The 18,165-nt window shown below is 36.6% G+C and overlaps 1 protein-coding gene across 1 annotated transcript; it reads right to left on the bottom strand.

The window, feature by feature from the left end:
- Positions 1-12,420: 12,420 nt before the first annotated feature.
- On the bottom strand, positions 12,421-17,807 carry LOC306884130 (tumor necrosis factor alpha-induced protein 2-like). Its single transcript, XM_079439821.1, has 11 exons — positions 17,522-17,807; positions 16,213-16,873; positions 15,431-15,542; positions 14,907-15,029; positions 14,713-14,807; positions 14,479-14,571; positions 14,267-14,393; positions 13,738-13,863; positions 13,496-13,651; positions 13,207-13,328; positions 12,421-13,130 (listed from the first exon to the last, which is right to left on the bottom strand). Exons 1-11 carry the CDS (start codon positions 17,670-17,672, stop codon positions 12,968-12,970), a joined length of 1,929 nt encoding a protein of 642 aa, XP_079295947.1. The 5' UTR covers positions 17,673-17,807; the 3' UTR covers positions 12,421-12,967.
- Between the last annotated feature and the right edge of the window lie 358 nt (positions 17,808-18,165).

Genomic DNA, 18,165 nt, shown 5'->3' with positions numbered 1-18,165 from the left:
TCCTCAGCCTCTGATGGTTCAAACCTGCCCTCCAATGCTGCGATTGAGAACTCATCCTCATTGCGAGCCCCAAATGAGAAATTGAACTCACCCTGAGATTAGTCTCAGCCTCAGACTTCACGCCCATGGACTGTTGGCTAAATGTCTGATGCATATGGCACACTTTTCTGGAAACACTTCAGGAATGTCGAAGTCGTCATCTGACTGGTTGAATTAAACCAGATTTCCGGGAGACGCGAGTGTCGCGTTTATTTTTTCGGTCCGCCAGGAAACAAAGATGCCGTGGCGCCAAACCCCCTCACGAAAGAAGAAAGCTGTCGTGTTTACAACTGTGACGATGAACGCTTATCAGGGTCAACTGAACGCTGGATTTTCAAAAGTATGTGAAATATTCAGTTTGCGGCATAGAATCTTTAAAATGCATCCGAGAGTTTCACACACCTGTCTGTCATTGTGTTTACCTTGATGATTTTTATTTATTTTTTTCAAATCGTGGTAATCAAATGTGGTTTTAATGATAATTAAAATATTAAACGGTAACACTAACTGTCTGGAATTGTGTCATGGTTTGTTCAAACTGCAACTGTTTCTGTTTGTAACCCTCAAACTGGAATGAGTTCGACGACCCCTCACAAATCTTTAGCGACCCCTAGTGGTGGTCAAGACCCCTGGGTTAGGAACAACTGGCCTAAAATATTGTCAACCATGAGGGACAACCCTTGTGTAGAATAAAATAGCTTTTCTAGGTCACTATTATGACATGATGTTATGACACTGTTATGAGTCAGTATCCTGTAAGTGTATTATTTAAAATCATATTGTGCTAATAGGTAAGTAGCTAATATTAATTACTTCGGGTTGAAAATTTTTTTTAAGTGAACTTTTTAGTGCTCTTTAAATTGATCTAAATGAAATAAATATATACCTACAGTTACAGTTAACCTTTAATGCCTTTTTTCTGATGTTTTATCATAAAATCAGTGTTATTGTTTTAACTATAGACGCTGTGCTACACAAATCAGTCCAAATACAAACAACAGTGACATTGACTCAAGTATGCTACAGAAACTGGAAGTTATTGCTTCATCCACTGTATGGATTATCATAAAAAGCTTAGCACAGGTATATTCACGGTTATGCAAAAAAGTGCTGCTGAGATGTAAAAAATCCATTAATCGGTGCTCTTTGGATACGGGATCCTCACCTTAGAGAAGTTTTACTAGAATCTCCTTCCATTGTGTTTAAAAAGCTCCAACTATTAAAGATAAACTGGTGAGAAGTCATCTTTCCCCTATAAGACCAATCACCTGGTTATGTTCAAATGTGGGAAATTACAGATGTGGTAACTGCAATCATTGTGAGAATATGGTTAAGACAAATATATGTATTGATGTAACATCAGGACGTAAGTTTAAGGTAAATTCGTTTATTAATTGCAATACTTATTTTGTTGTGTATACGTTGGAGTGTCCATGTGGTTGTTTTTATATAGGGATAACTAAAAGGAAATTAAAGCTGAGATTAGCAGAACATAAGAATGCTATACGAAGCTGTAATCCTCAATATCCCATGGCCTTACATTATAGAGATAAAAATCATGGTAACCCCAGTACATTGAAAATAGTGGGTATAGAACATATTCCGAGGTCAATAAGAAGAGGAGATAGGATCTGTTGTTTGTGTGTCAGTTTAATATAAGCACAAGCCACTGTCACTTCTAAGGGCATTTTTTCACTTTCATTTTCCCTTTCCCTGTTATAAGATGTAACTTCTTGCCACTGTACATGGCATTTTGTACAATATGATGATATTAGTTTGTAACACAGTATAGTGAATTTGTATGACACACCCAAGGACTTTCACTTTCATTTTCTCTTACATGGTGTCAAATCTCTCACATACCCTTTAAGCTCCAAGGCCATGGAATGGGTTAGGCATGAGGAAAGTACCAAGCAACCAATATAAACTGCAAAGCCATTGGCTGGATATTCTTCTATAAGGGGAATCTCCCACAAACGTACCTGTTTTGAAAAAGGCACTGCACTCACCATTTACTCTGATGTATTCTGTGGGACAAGCAAGCTGTTTGTGTCAGTCAAGTATGAAGTTTAAGAAAAAGAAAATGCCAAGCATGTTCTGGTGGAAAACAAAGAATGGGAATGAAGAGAAACCTTTAATGAAAAACATAGAGCAGACGGATGGTAAGAAACTCTATTGTTATTTTTGTTATGTTTGGTGTCATGGTGTGATGAAGCACATCTGGGTTAAGTAGTTAACTCATGTGGTACTCATTTTTTTGTCTTAATTCTGGGTTAACTTTTCGGTTAGTTAAAATTTCTCAAAACACTATATTCATGAATGAATATTTCATGATTTGTAAAATAATGTTCAAAATGTGTGCATACACATCTATGAAAGTGTAAGGAAGATGTGTTACATTTTATTTGGTTGTTACACCATATGACATTGAATTTACTCTTTACTTCAAATGTTGTCAACTTGAAACCAAATGAATGCAAAAGTTACATTTCTATGAACTTATAATGTACATTTTCTACCCCCTAACAACTCCCTCCCCCCACCTTTTTTTTTTCTTTATGATGCACACCTTAATTTGTCATTGAACCTTTTACCAGGGGAACAGACATCTGAATGCAGTTCGCAGCAGTCTGGAGTTCCTGATCTCATTGCACTAGATGTTGAAGCACTTAACAAAAGAGTGCTTCATCATTCTCTCAGAATAATTCTGAGTGACCAGTCAAACCCTGAGGATTTTGACGCTGCAGTTGAGGTGTTGAAAACCAAACTGAATAATAACTACTCTCAAGACTGGCTTTGTGAATCCCTCCAGGAAATAGATCAGTTTGTGGAGAACCACTTTCCCAAGCTGCCAGCAGAGGGACCACAAGAATCTCAGTTCGAGCAGATACAGGACTTTCTAAAGAGAACACGGAGCATGATTTATGATGAGGCGCTTCGATTAACACCTGCACTGAAAGATGCTGGGCTGCTAGATCATCTGAAGGACAATTACAGCCGTCACCTCTTTACCAACCTGCACCTGCTCCTAAACAGAGATCTGTCTGTAAAAGAGATCTTCTGCCTTCTACTGTGGGGAAAAGATGTTTTCTTCAGGTATAAAATTGATTTTTGTTTATTTTTTCTGTAAATGTACTTGTAATAAACAAATGAAGCATGAACTATTGACAAATTAATTTATGTTACAGTTCAGATTCACAGTATTTGTTCAGAGTGGGCGACCCTCTGCTGTTGACGGGATGGTTTCAGAAAGCAACGGAGAAACTGCTTCCAAAACTAAAGGTCATGATATGCTCCATCTGTATTTGTAAAAAGTATTATCAGTGTATTAGGATAAAAAGAGCACCCAAAATAGCAAAACATTTAGGAATAACATAAATCTCTGTCCCACTTTAATTGTCACAGGATGACATCTCCATGTATCTACAGAAGATCCTGAACTTTGATGAAGAACATGGACATAATGAAGACTCAATGGATGAAGAAACTTTCATCAGAGTTCATGTAGATGTCACTCAGGTAAAGAAAACTATGTGCAATGCTCATTTTTTTCTTTGTATGAAAAAGAGGATTTGTAGTGGTTTTAAAATATGATGTACTGCACACTTATTTTATGTTGTTATGTCTTTACAGTGTCTGAATGCTGTTATTCAGAGTTCTAAGGAATTTAGTCACACGCTGATGAGAACGACACAAACGCTCTGCCTTAAAGAGCTTCATCAGTTTGTTCAGGAGTAAGTGTCTAAAATGTCTTCACATCATCAAACTTTTTATTGTTATGCATAATTGTTTAAAATATTATGAACATTAATATGAACTTTTACTTCAATTCCTATATTTTATTTTTCTAGGTATGTGTATATAGAGAAAAAACGCCTGGAAAAACAGCAACACCTGAAGAACAAGTCTGTGCATCGGTTTCGGCTCATCAGCACCTGTAGGCAACTCAGGTGATTTCTATTTTTAATTATTCATATATTTATATATTTATAACACTTGTTAGTGTATAATTAACTGGCATTTCCTTGTGCATAATGTTCTGATTAATCCTACATTAGGTTAATTTTGTCATAAAAAGAGCTTTATATATATTTATTTTGCTGCAGATTTTTTGCCCCTAAACTCAACAATCCGGACACGAACAACAGTGATGACCTCTCAAAGATCATCCACCTGTTAAAGGAGATGGAGGATCACGTTCTGTCTATTGTACAGAAGATGATGAAACCCGTAGCACAGGTAACATCATTTCATTATAACCAGTTTATGTACAGAAGGAAAGTTGAGGGATTTCCCAAATTCCAAACAGGGAATGTTTCAGTCATCAATACAGGTTAATATTTCTTAGCTTACATGCCTGCCCATCAGGTTTTTCAACAATGAAGTGGTAACCCTTTGTAATAAGGTTCACTTTGTTTATTTAGTAAATACATTAGGTATTATGAACTAACAATGAACGATACTTTTTTAAACCTAGAATGATAATCATGGAAGAATTTTTGTTTATTGTTCATGATATATAATAAAGTCACTATAACATAACAAAATTACACATTGTGTTTGCGCACTCTAGAGGGCAGGGTTTCACAGTTTTGTCCATTTATTTTTGCAATAGACCAAAAACCTGAAATTAACTGTGGTTTCTTTGTAAATGTTAATTTCTAGGCCCTTTTAAGACATTATTTCAAAAAAGGAGGTGAGCAAATTCAAGTACTGACAGAGGAAATCCAAAAGCAGTGTGCATCTCTGCCTCAGACTGAGGAGGGAAAAGAAATTCAGGAGGTTGGTTCTGTGCTCGAATTCTCAGTCCATCAGTTCTTCAAGAACAGAATTGTAGCTTTTCTTAACCTTTCACACTTATTCTCTGTTCCTCTGCCCCACTTTTCTTTCTGACAGATCTTTGTGAATGCATCCTATGACTGTGTTTCACGTGTGTATCTGGATTGCCTGATGGAGAGCAAGTTCAGGCGGCTAGTGAGGAGATGGGGAAATGTTGGAGAAAAGATAAGCGAGGACGTTCTCAGTTTGCACAACACATTCACTGAACTGGTAAAATTTTATTTTTTTTAATAATTCTGGAATATTTTATAAAATTATACTCATAAAAACAAAGGTTACAAAAGGGGATTTTCAGACTCAGTGTATCCAATGTATCTGTTTGACAGATTGGCAGGGATGACCAGAGTAACAATCTCCTTCAAAAACTCTGTGAAGTTTTGCTTCACAGTGATGTAGAAGCACTGAAGATTACCTGTTGTTATTTGTTCAGAGATTTCTCTCAGGACAGGTAAACTTAAAATAGTATATACTTTTACACATGTATTACAGGCCTGTTTATAAGAGTGACTTTGTTTTCAACAGTGAAGTCTGTAGTGAAGTCTTCTTCTGAATGTTTTGCAGTGAGCGGTATGTACCTGGTCTGCTGCGCTGGAAGGGGGTGTTATCAGAGCGACAGGTGAGGGAAGTGCTGGATGTGAGCCGGGACCTCGGCCGCAAACTAAAGCCTAGCCGCGTCACCTGTCAGCCTCTGAAGAGACTTTGCTGTTGTCTTTGATATGAATAACACCATCAGCCAGATTTGTAAAACCTTTGTTTACGAGTTTAATTCAATGGCATGACTGTTTTGTAACATTCGGTTATGAATGTTAGTAGCTCATAACCAGTGCTTGAAGTGGAAAAAAAGAAGTGCCTGTACTCACCCGACCCCCCCCATTTAATTATTTATATTAAATAAGTACTTTTTAATAATTCACAATGTATGTATAGTGCCACAATCAATCAATCAATCAATCAATAATTAAATAAAAGTTTTTGATCCAAATTAGCACGGGTCAAGCTTCAATACCAAACAGGACCACAGGGAAACGGCAAAGACCACTAAGTCTCCTGCCTTTAATATACGGATCCATTCAGAATCGCTAAACCTCTGACCACCGCATAATCAGCGTTTATTACAAAACACTCTTGCTTTTAAGCCAAACACACGCTGAAAATAATCATTTTACTGACATCTCGATGTAAGTCACTATTCTGTCCGTAATCGCTGATGAAATCGGCCGTGTTTTCTCTGCATTAGGGAATTCATTTTGAACCGTTTTGAATTAATTCGCTGGATCCTTGGACTTTCCAAGAGTTTGCGCTTTAAATTGATGTGATTGCAAAAGCCTGCTTCTTTTCATTTTAAGATATGATTTTCGTTATAAAGTACTGATTCAAATTAGTAATCAGTAATTAATTATTACGCCTCCCCTCGCGCACCACACAATGAAGTGCTTCTTCAATTCAGGGTTCAAGTTCAGCAATAATCGCTGCTTGCGTTCATTCACGTGATTGGTCGAGATGAGAGGTGATCCCGCCTGGGTAGTGTGATTTACACAGTTTCTATATAATTTCTAATCATATAGCCTAATCACCCAGACCCTGACGATTCTACTCTGAGTACCGGTGTTGTGCCTATTTACCTGATTGCCTAATCCTAACCCCTCCCCCACACCTAACCCTACACCTACCGATACTAGGGGGGCAATAATCTGGCGGGGGTCAGAATTCGGCACTACACTGGCAACATGTCAAAAGTGGGCCGGTACGCACAAAAAGTGCAGGTACTCTAAAGGCTAAAATATAGAAGTGCAGGTGCGTACCGGCCCACTTCAAGCACTGCTTATAACAGTATATTTACATTTTTATCAGATACAGTATTTGTTTGTATCTAATGACCTTTTGATTTTACATGAAAACCTGGACCAATGGAGAAACATTACATTTTTGGTATGTCATTTCTATGACAGTATTCATTTTCAGTGTTATTAATTTTGACAGCAAGCCGTTTACATTGTTACAAAATTGGGTAACATTTTAAGGTGTCCTTGTTTCGTTACCAGGGACGGATTATGACGCAGCGGTGCCCTGGGCACGGACTGATTAATCGGCTGTAGAGTAAAACTCTAGCGTTCTTATAGTCCATCTGCTCTCTCTCTCTCTCTCTGGTGGACTGTTTACCGAAGTTTGCAGAAATTTGGGGTGTTAATGAGGTATTGTGTACGTGTTATACGAGAACAATGAAATGATGTTTACTTTTTGATGTTTACGTGTAAAAAATAGTTTTGAATGAAGTGTGAATAGTTGCGTAACTTAAGAGAAATTTGTTATAATAAAGATTCATTTAAACATTTCTATGGTTGCTCCAATGTTTATAACATTTAGTTTACATTGGCTATTTTGCTATCTATTTCTATGTGCTCTTCGACATATTTACCATTTGCCCATTAATTTAACAGTTGTAACAATTACAGTTATCAAAGTTATTAAACTGATGCAGGGCTACGCAGCTTTTATGTTTGTGAGTGTTATGTTTGTGTTGTGGGATCTGTAGGTTGTGGCTTAAAAGCGGAACATGGAAATATCATGGATGTACTGGAAAAAAAGTTTTAAAAGTTTTAAACTTTTATTTTTGTTCTCAGCGATATGAGTCTTCCCTTTCTCCCGAAACAGCTTATAGCTACCTATTAAAATAGTTCAGTTTTGTATGTAATGGAAAAGTGATTAGGCCATGTTTCATTTTTTTTTCTTCATAAAGTTAATTTAGAAAAACCTTGGGAGCATTTTTTGTTCATTAAATGTTTTTTTCTTCTCTTTCTTTTAAGCAACGACCAAGAGTTGATCGCCTATGTTTGATTAATTTAGCCTTATCAAATCATCACGACTTGACTAAAATAAAATCGATAGCTAGGCCTATAAAACAGTTGAAGCATATCACAGAGTTAGTTTAAATGTTTAACCTTTATAAATGTGCGCTGTTAGACGCGTATCCAACAGTTTAGGACACGGAGGCTCCAGCGGGGTCACTTGTATCTTTTTATCTTACAGTAAAAACAACTTAAATTACGCCGTGTGATTTTTGCTCATAAAGGTAAGAGTAATAAATCATTTGGGACTGTAAAGGGTCTACTTTTATTTGTGTGCGTTCACAATCTCAACATTGTGCTTTTATAAAATAGGAAAACAGAGAATGCGCTTTCTGCCGGTCTCGGAAACTCGGCAACTCGAAACTATATATCTATAGAAAGCTTTAAATTACTACTTTAAAACGAAATAATTCAAAGCAAAGCAAAAACTCTTCATCAGCCTATGTAATCTGTTAAGATGCATATATTTCTCTCTGCGCGTCCAATGAGGAGATGGCAAGTCATTTTTTCCCCGTCACTGTCTAAAATATACAAATAAGGGAAAACCTAAAACAGGCCCGATTATAATTTGTGTTTTATTTTATAATTGTATTCAATACTAAAAAAAGTATGTAATATTTGTCCTTGAAATTTAAAGGATTTGCTGCGACGCAATGTTGTCTGACTGATAGGCCTTTAATCCATGCAGCAAATGCTTTAAAAACAGCTTTAAAATTACTTTATTGCATTCCAGATGCTTTTAAAGATTTTCACTATACATTTTAAAGGTTTTTAAGCTTGAATGTAAAACATTGTTATGAATTCCCATTTGTAAAATACCTAATTGATGTCTAACACGATCTCATGAAAGTGCATAGGCTATAGCACGATTTTCTGTTTCTATTTGGCGTAATATTTATACGCAGAAATTGACTACACCCAAGCACCCCCTACATAAAACACCTTCCTGCACCCCTGAAATGATCTGAACTGTAGGTCTTGATGCGTGGTTGTGACACCAGGCTGTTCAAATTATTAGAGAAATAATGCACTCCCGAAGTGGTGAATGCGACTTATTTCCATAGAAAACACTGTAACGGTTTCCACTAATTACGAAATATTTTTGTTTGCTGGAGTGGTAATTATATAGGCCTATTAATAAGGAAGGGGGTCCAAAATATAATTTTGGCTATGTCAAGATAAGATGTAAAGCCGGCGCTAATATTGTACAGAAAGAGAGCAAAATAGCATTTACATTATCAAAGAACATTATCATTGACTTAAGTCTAGCCAGAATTCAAGCACTCTCAAAAACTCCCACTAATCACTGAAGTTGATTACATTGTGAAATGAATATCTTGCTTACATCTTACACACATTTGCACTTTGTTGTTTCTGATGAGAGAAATCGGCAGAATTCATTCAGGGAGCGCGCACACTGAATAAAACACAGCGGTTTCAGCCACTAGCGTAGCCAGAAATGTTTAAGTGGGTGGGCCTACATAAAACTGGGTGGGCCAAGTGTGTAGCATAACTGCATGTCAAATTGCCAACAAAAAATACAGCTCCAAGGTTCATTACACAGTACTTCTAAAGCATGCATTAGTAATTTGTTATGTTAATGTTCATTTCAAAATTTACTAAAATTCGGTCTGTCGGGTTTCATTTGTAGAGACGGTCCGGATTTATTGCTAAGACTTTTACTTTTTAAAGAATTGATCTGATTTATGTTTGCTTCACTAGGCTATTTTCAAATTTAACTTCACAAACAAGCACATTTTACTATTATATCCTTACTCATAAATATAACATTAATTGTGGGTGGGACTAACAGAAATGGACGAATCATCACTTTGACCTGCAACCAGTGTTGGGGAGAGTTACTTTTAAAAGTAATGCATTACAATATTGCGTTACTGTCCCAAAAAAGTAACTAATTACGTTACTTAGCTAATTTTTATGGAAAGTAATGCGTTATGTTACTTTTGCGTTACTTTTTAAATATGAGCAGGGCTTGATTGTTTTTAATATAAGAAGTTATATTTATAGCAAATGTTGTATGCCCTTTCACACCAAAAATTATTTTAAATTGTAATGAATAAACCTCAGGTTGAAGGAAAAGTAATTTCAAGTCTGTGAAGGTGGTTCAACACACTTCAGCAATAAAAAAAACAATGAAGCACAGTTGTTGTTTGTTTATTAATATGGTTGAACTGGATCATCAGAGGTCAGCAGCAAAGACATTGATTAATAAAATGGGATTAGATACATTTGTGCTATTTAACATGTAATTATTGCAGGTTTGCTTCATATTCTGAGTTTGCATTTCACTGTTTTAATTAATTTTGATAAATAATAAATCTGTTTTTTGCGAGTGGGATGAATTAATGCACATTCACACTTAGCATAGGACTACATTAATAGCATGTTCACACAGCGCACTGTCAGTAAATAAATGGGAAAAAAGTAACTGCCGTTACATTTCTTGTAAATTAAAAAGTAATGCCTTACTTTATTAGTTACTTGAAAAAAAAAAAAATTATTACGTAACTTGCGTTACTTGTAATGCATTGCCCCCAACACTGCCTGCAACTGACCATGAACACAAGCTTTTAATATTTTTTAATAAATATTTAAAGTTACAGTGAAATAAGATGTTTATTATTATCGTTTAATAAATTATGTCCATTTGGAAAATTACCAACTTCTCATTGGGTGGGCCACAGATGAAAGTGGGCGGGCCCGGGCCCACCCAGGCCCTCCCGTAGCTACGCGACTGGTTTCTGTGATGAATCATCTGAATGCCTCTTATTGGCCATTGTACTCATAAGCTCAACAGAATCATGTGTGATTGGTTATAATGCGCAGTGATGTAAAGCTAAAAACGCGGCTGTCTCTGGTTCCATGCCAGCCAGCAGCTGATGATGTGAACAATCTAATCACACCGGTGTGATCGTTTATCAAATATAAAAAAAATTAAAATAAAAAATGTATTCGTCTATTTTTGTTTTTTGGAAGCTGCATTCAAAATCCACTTACCTCAAAAATCTGAGGGGGCACGGTTGAAATTGTATTACTGGAGTAGTGGTTTTTAGGCTGGGCCCCCCTCTGGTCCAGTGCCCTGGGGGCCCAGTAGGCCCGTGCGTTAATCCTGTTACATCCCAGGACTTGTATAAGTGGGAGCGCCCCTTTTTGTGTATGTGGTCTGTTTGTTTTGCTCTTTCTCTATCTCTTTCTCTCTCGCTCTAAGGTTGATAAGGATTAAAAGGTGGAGTTAAATTAGTAAATGACTCTGTTGATGCCTGCACTCTCCTGATATCAGTGAGTCCCAGTCACCACAGTCACCACAGTCATCAGTCACCACTTACCCACGATCACAATCACCTGTGTTCTGATCACCTGCAATCAAACCACCTATAAAGCCACGCTTCACTCACTCACTGATCGTCCGGTCTACCGATCACAACAGGAACTAAGCCAGACCCTCTAAACTGACCATTGTGATTTACTTACCTCAGATATCCCGACGATTCTCCACCGTTCCCGATCTCCACCGCTCCTTGGATTCCTCCCCTGGCACCGGCTAGCCTGCCAACCTGCACTCTGTCCCCTTCATCTGCCTTCATGTAACTCCCCGGTTTCACATCTGATCACCTCAACAAAGTTCCCTGTCTGATCAAACCTCTGTCTCCTAGCCTGTGTCCTGACACCTGATTGGTCCATCAGACGAAATGTTTGGGAGATAAAAGGCAGAGCTGAGATGTCTGGAGTGTGGAGGCTTGGAGCAAGAGTCCCTTCTGCTGATTTTTTTCTTTTGTGTTTGTGGTTAATGTGTTGTTGACAAAAGTGTTGTGGGAGGTTTCATTTAGCCCAAACATGTGAGTTTTGTACTTTCTATTTTTAAGACCAAGATTTTTGTTTCTTTTTTTTTTCTTTGTGAGAAGCTGTAGGGAGGTGGTTGCCATTTATTTTGTCTATACGTTTTCTCCTGTTTAAGGATAGCAAGGGAGGTAGGGTAGTATTTAGTATTTTATTTTAATTTTATTTGTTAGATTAGGTAAATTGCTTTTGAGAGTCAGTATGTTCTGTTTATGTTGGCCTTGACCTCTCCTGAAGTTCTGTTTGCTTCCTATGTTTTGTGTCGATTATGGTGTTGCGTGTGAGTCAGTAGAAGGGAAAAACTCCCTCCATTCCTCCATTTTCTTTATTACTCCTTCCCGTCCCTAGACTGGGGAAGGTATGTAATAAATTGGGGGCTTGTTATCTTGTTTGGCTGCTTTCTTTTGGTGGGGGAGAAGACATTGAGGGATTATGGATTTTGATTTAATTTACTCTTTGTCCTACTGTCGAGGTATTTAACAAGTGCCGTAAAGATGACTTGGTACAAGTGGCTAAATTTTTTTTTTTTTTACGTCCCTGCACGTTACATGTACTTACTATTATAATATCAATTTATGCATAATTACATGCAAGTAACCCTAAAACCAAACCCTAACCATATATTAAGTACATGTAGTTAGTTAATATTACTCACTACTAAAGTGTATAATTACCCTGTAACAAAGACACCTTAAAATAAAGTGTATCCCAAAATTGTAAAACATGTCCAGTTATAAACTTAAATTATTGTTGCATTATTAATATTTAGATTGGTTGTCATTTTTTTTTCTTAATGTATGATTTTATCATACAAGAGTCAGTGGTACGGAAAACAAGTAACTTTAAATGGTTTTTTTGTTTTATTTCTTTTAACAGCATTACATTTGAAATACATTTGCATTGTGTGTCTGTATGGCTGATTGACAGTTATTTTTCAAGGAAAGTAAGCAGGAGGTAAAAACATGAACACTACAACTACATCCTGTGTTTCTGTAGAGGATACAGCTTATTGGGAAATCTTCCTTAACAGACTCTTTCAGGAACTACACATGTATTGTGACAGCAGGTGTGTTTCCGAAGTGTAACTTGAACATTTCACACCATATCCTGTTTGTAGATGTCTGTTACCGGCACACCTATAATCCAGTAATCGCCACTCAAAGTGGCAAAGAAACTATTAGGATGTGTGTACTGGAATTATTTGAGGCTGATAACAAGGACACAGTTACCATAAATTCTTTGATGTTTATTTTTCTGACACATTTCAAAGGAGTAACAAAAAGTACAAAGAATTTCAGTATGTACAAAATGATTGAAAAATGCCTGAGCAGGAGCAATTCTACAAAAGCAGGGAAATAGACACAACCAGTGTTGTAAAGCAAAATTCATTTGATCCTCACTATGGAAAAGAAGCTCCTGCTAAACTGGAGTGAGTCCTGTGTTTCACTGATCTGATTCTGGCTGCAACTGAAGCTCTTCAGGATCATCTTGAGGTCTGATGGGGAAAGATTTCCTTTGAGTCTCAGCCAAGCAGAAATATGACACTTCCTGTAACAAGAACACAGGCATGAGACAATTGCAGTCGTCGTTTTTTGCATAAATAATTGCACTGCAAGTCCCATACCTTAGATCAGGGTAAAGCTGCATCAGAGTTACCAACTCTAACTTTATACTGTCTGGATCCTGTAGTTTCAGCAAACCCGCTAAATTGGGAAGAATGTCTTTCAACCAATCCAAATTTGATCCCTGCGATAATCAATTAATGAGGATTTGAAAATTAGACAGTGCCTTATTATAAAACGTAGTCCTAAAATTGGTTTCCCAAGACATTGTGTAATTTTTGCATATTAAAGTGGGGTAAAAGACAGTATTTTAACAAAACAATGACCTTTAAGTAGGACATGTGTACTTACAGCTGCAGTGAAGTATGTTTGTATGCGTTCACTGTTCATGCAGAGTGATGATGCTGCCATCTGTTGCTGTGCTTCATCTGAAAGTTTGATCTTTTGCTTCATCATTTTCCGTACATATTCGACTAGAAACTCCTTATGCATCCCACCCAGTAGCTCCTATTCATTAAATCAATCAATCAATCAATCTGGAATGGACTAATTAATTACTCAAATCAATCTATTTGTTTGACATATGTTTATACCTGGCAACACATTTTGTCCCAGTTGATGAATTTCTCAATATGTCTGTCCAGCTTTGCCAGCAGCTCTTCACATACACCTTCACTGTCCTTGAGCCAATCGCTGGAACCCACCTTCCTGTACAAGTCCTGCAGGAACACATACATTGACACACAGTTATTTTAATTAATGATCTGGATCTGCTCAAGCAACTGTTTATCTGATTATCTCATATGAACTAGACAAGCAGTTCATTAAAGGTAATAGTTTGGCTTTTTATATACAATAGAAGAATCAGGATGTGGCAGCCAACTGCTCACAAGAGTGTGTTCACTGCCAAGACAAATCTCAATGAGGTTTTCAGAAAACAATGAAAATCTAATGTGCTGGTCTAAATTTGGGTCATTTGTATATATAAACATATAAATATTAAAATAAATACACATAATTGGGGCAAGTGGTGTGAAAATATGATTTCTTGAAAGTTCAGTAGATACGTATAAAGCATATTTTCATTACATAATAGTGAAAGTAACACAATTTAGCTTTTACCTTAAGTTCCCTATGCATGTTAGAAGTAAAGTAACAGTGGCTGCTTTCTGTCATGGTAGCCAATAATGAGAGACAATCAGTTTTGATATCGTCAGCGAACAGATGTGCATTCTTTGTAATATAGTCCCTGTGAGGAGAAAAAACAAAACAGTTTCAACACAAATTCAGAAAGGTTTGATTTGACGTTTTAGCTGAATAAAAGGGACACGCACCTGCACTGTATGAGGCATGAGAGGTTGACCATCAAAACGGCCTCAGTGTTGGTCTGCCTGCTACTCATGACCTTGTCGTGAAATGTTTTGTAACTGTGGGATGGAACTGAATTAATTATAATCATCTGTCTAAAATATTTAGAAGAACAGACTTAAAGCAAGAATGATCAAAAAGGATGGAATTTTGGGACATGAATATAAAATGAATCAGTTAAATAGCTTAGAGTTACTCACTCTGTCAGAAAATGTCTCATCTGGCATGTGATCCTCTGTGCTTTTGCCTCATTGCCTAACATCCTCTGAGCACACACTACATGCTCATGAAAGCACTAAGAAAAATGGGGGAAAAAATAAACGTTTTCCTCCAGAATTCCATTATTTGATGAAGGTAAAGAATGGATTGCTTTTCTCCTTTTTAATTAGCCTACCTCGATGATATCAATGGCCTGATTACAGCAGTAAACCTGGTCTCTCAGTTGTGGAAGTTCTCCCTCCTTCCAGGCTGTTTCTTCTCTGTCCAGAATTTTGTGAAGGCATGTGCTCAACTCCATCTAGTGAACAATAATGTGGGAAAATTAAAACTTAAGCTTTTTGGCAAGACATTGTGTTTTCATCATTTTGAGATTTTGGGCTATTTTGCTTCTCTCAAACTAAGGAAAGAAAACATATATAATACACTTTTAAGTACATATGATATATATATATATGCCTTCATTAAGTGTTCAGGTTTCTGTTGTGCAAATGTATGCATGTTTCAATTAAAAATGCCCTATTTGTATATATAAGCATAACATTACAGAAAACTGTAAAACAAATGTAATGTCTTAATGCAATTAATTAGCTGGGGGAAGTATCTATTATTGAAAACTCACTTTATCCTGTTTACCTATAGTGTCTTGGTTCAAAGTGAAAACAGAGCTGTGTTAGGTAAAGATATCATAAAGCATCAAACCTCTTTTGTGATCAAAAACTGCTGTTCCAGTGGTGCAATCATTTCTTCAGGAAGCAGCGGATCAAGCTTTGTGTGATCGATCACATCTTTTAGCTTTCCACTGTTTAGAATACTGTAAAGACAGAAAGACAAAATATTACTCTGAAAAACTGTATCACAACCCAGAGGAAAGAAAAATCAGCATTTGAAGCAATAGTTCGCCCAAAAATGACAATGCTCTCATCATTTACACACCCTCATGTCATTCAAAATCTGTTGTATTGACTGCCTTTCTGCTGTGCAACACAAAAGAAGATATTTTGAAGAATGTTCAACTGTTTTTGAGCATACAATGAAAGTTAATGGAGTCCAAAACAATATTAGGCCCCACTGACTTTCAATATATGAACAAAAAAAATTAATAAAATAAATACAGGCTTGGAATGACATGATGGTGAATAAATGATTACAAAATATTAATGTTTTGGGTGAACTATCCTTTTAAAATGTTTTAATAACCAATTTATGAACCAAATTATCAATAATGATCTCATTTGTTTGCATGCTTGTTTTTAACCAAGTAGTTCAAAGAGAAATCTAATTAAATCTAACTGCAAAAAGGCTCCTGAGCTTTACAAGAGCAACATCTGAGCAAGGACATTTTCTCAGAGAATTTATTAGGCATGTTGTTTGGCTCAGAGTAAAATAAAATAAAATAACACTCACAGGAACATGACGCATAAAGGGCCATTACATGTACATACTATGAGATAAAACAGTATAGTGTAATTTGCTTCTCTTACTTGGGGTAATCCTGGTTCACCCATAGCAATAAAAGCACACAGTCCTCATCACACAGTGTGTACTCTGCAACTTCTCTCAGTCTTGCGCTGAAGATATTATGGTACAGTGTGGCATAAAACTGGCACACATTCTCCTGTTCTGGGTAGCAGCTGCTCACCCATGTCACAACTTTCAGCAAGTCTTCTTTCAGTCGTTTCGCATTGCATATGATCGATTGCTGCAAGGAAGACTGCATCTCAACATTTGAGTCTGACTGGGCTTCGTCCATCCTCCTCTGAACAAGTCGCTCCAGCAGAGCCTCGTGGTTCTGTTTACACCTCCTCGGTCTCCATGATGGGCGTACTTCTTCTTGAAACCCTTTCCAGCGCATGTCCTGCTTCTCCTCCTGCAGTATGGCTTGGACTGCTTCTTTCAGTAGCTCCTGCTCCTCAGGACTCTGGAGGTCGAGGGAGTTTTCCAGCGTCCGCATCACCGACTCCATCCAGTCCTCGTAGTCTTTTGCTAGTCTAGCCTCTGAATCTTCCTCTTCCTCCACCAGCTTCATTTTGGATCCAATCCCATCCTGCTTCAGCTCAAACAGACGGTCTTCTCGGGTGATCAGCTGTTTCCCTACGTACGCAAAGCGGCCTGCTTGTAGATTCTGCTTAAAAGTGGGAACCTCTGTAGAGAACAGAAAAAAGATGCTTTTCTTACTGTGCACAAGCAAGGTCTGATTTTATCATTAAAAAAACAACAACTTGCATATACAGTGTGATTCATCGAGTTTACATGTATAGCCAAGTTAGGATATGACTGTAAAAACATCAGTCATTGTCAGTGATTAAATTCAAATAAAGTATTAGTAACAATATTGACTTAAATACATTTATAACAACATTAACATACATTTTAAATACTACACTTAAGATTCTTATTTAAGTTGGTTGAAATTTACAGTGAAATTAAGTACTGCTGAGTCCATAATAAAACACTGGACAATTTTTTGTTGTTGTTTTATGTTTGTTTTTACATTTTTGTGTTTCAGTACACAAAATTTTGAAATATGACTGTAAAAGTAGGCTATTTCATATTCGCTATACACTAAGCTTTTCCCTCAGTAAACTCTTAATTTGCTGTTATATTAAGTAAAGCAGTATTTTTTTAGGAATTGGGTTAAAATATGGTCATGCATTAATATGTGCTTTATAATAGCTAATAAACAGTCAATATTATAGTATATACACGCTATTAAGCAACTATTTAATAGTGAATAGTGTTCCATAATCTAAAATGTTACTAGGAGATTTAATAAGCATTAACTCTTCCTACCTGGAGCAGGCTTGTTCTCTTTGGGATGCTTTTTAAAAATGTTTAGCTTTCCGAACTTTTTTGTCATTTTTTCTGAGGAAGAAAAAAATCTCTCGTGATATTGGATGCGCAAGAAAGAAAAAAAAAGATTTTGAACTCGATCTTCTTTCATTCACTTTGAATGAATCGATTTGAAGACATAACGGTCTGGTTTTATAGGCTTCAAGACCACGAGCGTGTGTATTGGGCGGAGCATTAGTCTATCTGGCCACAAGTACAGCCCTCTCCTTTTATCATACTGGACTTCAGAGATCTGTTGGGCAAGGCAAGTTTATTTATATAGCAGTAAGACATGAGACAAGAAATAAACACGAACGTCTTGTTTTTCATCTTGATTAAGGTTCTCGATTTTTTTTATTTAAATTATGGTTTGCACTATTAAAGCGGCTAACAAATTAATAGGACATTATCCTAGGACTAGCCTATATATAGCATATATCCTGTTACATTTAGACTACGGCAAGACAAAATTAAATAAATTATAATAAAAAAACCCCGCAAAATAAATAATGTAAAAATAAAAATGTGATATTGTCTCAGGTATTATGGTATGGCGCATTATTGGTGCCCGTTATTACCTCATATTTCATTAAAATGTAATAAAA

This window comes from Barbus barbus (assembly GCF_936440315.1).
Source record: "Barbus barbus genome assembly, chromosome: 18".
NCBI lineage: Eukaryota > Metazoa > Chordata > Actinopteri > Cypriniformes > Cyprinidae > Barbus > Barbus barbus.
The sequence above is the reverse complement of the archived record's forward strand: the minus strand, read 5'-3'. Positions and strand labels throughout refer to the sequence as shown.

What these genes read in the sequence shown, in the direction of transcription:
- LOC306884130 (XM_079439821.1), bottom strand. Translation starts at nt 17,672, where the DNA reads ATGAAAGAAGATCGAGTTCAAAATCTTTTTTTTTCTTTCTTGCGCATC. An exon ending in ACATGCATAGGGAACTTAAG is followed by an intron (nt 13,864 to 14,266) that starts GTAAAAGCTAAA and finishes GTGTTCCTGCAG; the next exon opens with GACTTGTACAGGAAGGTGGG. An exon ending in GGGACAAAATGTGTTGCCAG is followed by an intron (nt 13,652 to 13,737) that starts GTATAAACATAT and finishes TTTAATGAATAG; the next exon opens with GAGCTACTGGGTGGGATGCA.